Source organism: Entamoeba dispar, genomic scaffold (genome assembly GCF_000209125.1).
Source record: "Entamoeba dispar SAW760 scf_1105229462679 genomic scaffold, whole genome shotgun sequence".
NCBI lineage: Eukaryota > Evosea > Mastigamoebida > Endamoebidae > Entamoeba > Entamoeba dispar.
Window position 1 is genome coordinate 6747 of NW_001855313.1, and position 2552 is coordinate 9298.

At 19.0% G+C, this 2552-nt stretch overlaps 1 protein-coding gene across 1 annotated transcript in view, besides 10 other annotated features; it reads left to right on the forward strand.

Annotated features, from left to right (window-relative positions):
• Positions 1-3: part of a microsatellite that runs on past the window's edge.
• Positions 4-53: 50 nt separating this feature from the next.
• Positions 54-210: a microsatellite.
• Positions 211-325: 115 nt separating this feature from the next.
• Positions 326-358: a sequence feature (AT_rich).
• Positions 359-890: 532 nt separating this feature from the next.
• Positions 891-926: a sequence feature (AT_rich).
• A 25-nt stretch (positions 927-951) lies between these two features.
• Positions 952-1075: a microsatellite.
• Positions 954-1118: a microsatellite.
• A 130-nt stretch (positions 1119-1248) lies between these two features.
• Positions 1249-1412: a microsatellite.
• Positions 1309-1440: a microsatellite.
• Positions 1441-1510: 70 nt separating this feature from the next.
• Positions 1511-1542: a sequence feature (AT_rich).
• A 169-nt stretch (positions 1543-1711) lies between these two features.
• Positions 1712-1822: a microsatellite.
• A 440-nt stretch (positions 1823-2262) lies between these two features.
• EDI_322970 (uncharacterized protein) overlaps positions 2263-2552 on the forward strand; it is a gene marked incomplete at both ends in the record, with an annotated part of 2423 nt that continues 2133 nt past the window's right edge. Inside the window, one exon of the mRNA XM_001740003.1 lies at positions 2263-2521. Within this exon, the coding sequence (XP_001740055.1) occupies positions 2263-2521 (259 nt within the window). The remainder of the gene's footprint in view (positions 2522-2552) is intronic.

A 2552-nucleotide genomic window follows, 5' to 3' on the forward strand; every position in this document is an offset into this window, starting at 1 on the left:
TAAGATAAAGAAATGTATTAATGCATAATAAAATATATATAATAGAAATGTATTAATATATAAAATAAAATATAAATAATAAGAATATAAAACTAATAAAACATGATAAATATAAAATATATAGATAATATGATGATATGTATAATACAATAATAAAATATATAAATATATAAAAATAAAATACATAAATAACATAATAATAACATAATAATAAAAATGTATACTTACATTGAATCAAATACCATTTCTGAATTATTTATAATTCAGAACAATTTACCATAAAATGATATAAAATATAATCAGATATAATTGAATATAGAATGAGTATTTAATTTACATTTTTATTTTTTATTTTTTAGGAGCAAAATAATAAAAACTATTATTTTATTGATTCAAAATATTTTGCCCCTTTTTCTTTTTGGGGTTTTTTATTTAGATTCATTATTTCTTTCCTTATTTTGGTTCCCCAACAAACGTAGCACTAATAGTAATACTTTACATTGATTTAACTAGTTAAACTTTCTTGAATGAAGCCATTTTACTAATTATGTATGTCTTGCATTTGACATTAACTTTACTTTCAATAATATATGACATTTCATTAAATTCATTAATAACAATAGTTCAAAATTGATACAAGAAGTATCATATTACAATTATGTTTAGCAATACCAAATTATTTTATTAAGAATATCTTTTATCTGTACAAATGTTACCTATAACATGTTGTGTCTTAGAATATCATAATGATGAAATAATAAGAGATGAATATGAATTAGAATTAATAAGAACAATAATATATTATGAATAGAAGATAATGAAATAAGAGAAATAATGAAAATGAATAAGAAATGAATTTGGAAGAAATTTTATAAATCATGTGATAAAAGAATTAATAAAAATGAAAATAATGAAATATATTTATTGGTACAAAATAAGAATGAATCGTCTATAATAATAAAATATTTAAATAATAAATTTAATGAAATATTAATAAATTGAAATTAAATAATGTAAGTAGTCATTTAATAAAATAAATTGAAAATAAATGATATGAAATTAACAAGTAGAATAATGAAGAATATTATTATAAAAAGAAATGGTTATAAATAATTAAAATTAATGTAAGAAAATGGTATAATTGTATTATTTAAGAAAGTATTAATTACGTGAGTTAATATTTAAAGTAGTGTAGTATTTATAATGATAAAATATCAACAATTGAACATATATTATTAAATTATATTGTAAATAAAAATGTATAAATTGATAAACATGAAATAATAAGAGAATATATCTGGAGATGTGATAAATTAAAATATAAAATAAATATAATAAATGATGAAGAAATTAAGAATAAAACAAGAGAGAATAAAATGAAATAAATTTTAATAAAAAAGAAATAAGTAAATTCAAAAGAAGAATTGAAAATAATGAAATGTTCATAGTAAAGAACCAACAAATAGTTAATAAAAGTGAATATTTCATAAAATATCAGATATTTATACGGAATATAAAATAAAATAAATATAAATAATAAATGATATGACAATAATCTGATAAAAAGTAAGTTTGGCATTTACTAATAAACTTGAAATATATAGATTTCTCCTTGAAAAAATAATACAATTTAATAAACTAAAAGGAGTGAAAGTAATTCCAGTATTAATAACAATAAATTGATTATTCAATAAAGAATCAGTACGAATGCTAAAAGAAAAAAGTAATATAAAACAATACGAAAGAATGATAAAATGTATAATAATTAATGAAAATGAAATATTTAATTAAATAATAATAATAAAATAACTAAGATGAAATATAGAGATACAGAAATACTCCCATGAACAAAACACTCAATGGAATGAATGTTATGGTGTAATCTCACTTGATCAAAGATAAAAAGATAAAACAAGACCTACTGATACTTATTTTATTAGTATTTAATTTCTCATTTTTAGTTTTTTGTTTTTTATTTTCTACTAATTAAATGACAATTTTAGTAAGAAATGTTATTATTATTTCTAGAAATCTTAGATTTTGTTCTTGATATTTCAGAATAAGGGAAAAAATGTTAAAGTTTTTAGTTTTTAATAGTTTATTTTATTGAACTGATTTTTCTTTTCAATAAATTAAGAAGAAAGATTCAACTGATATTTACTAATGAAATTTCTGTTTTAAACTTCTTTTTCAATAAAATATTTCGGTGGAAAAGTTGTTGGATATTTAAAGGACAAATACAACTGATTTATTCATTAAATAATGTTTATTCTTCTTAGCTTTGTTGTATTAGCCTTTGGTCAAAACAAATGTTCAACAGCTATTTCTATTACTCCATATTTTGATATATATGATTCAGGAACATTTACTTTAACAGATAATAATCCATCTACATGGAATTGTTATTCATCTGGTGATGTTAATCAAAATGCTTATGTCTTTAAATTTACTAGTGATTCTGATGCATCATATATTGCAAGTACTTGTTATCCAGAGACAATTATTGCACCAAGAATTTATTGTTGGGAACAAATGTGAAAATGGGGCGTACA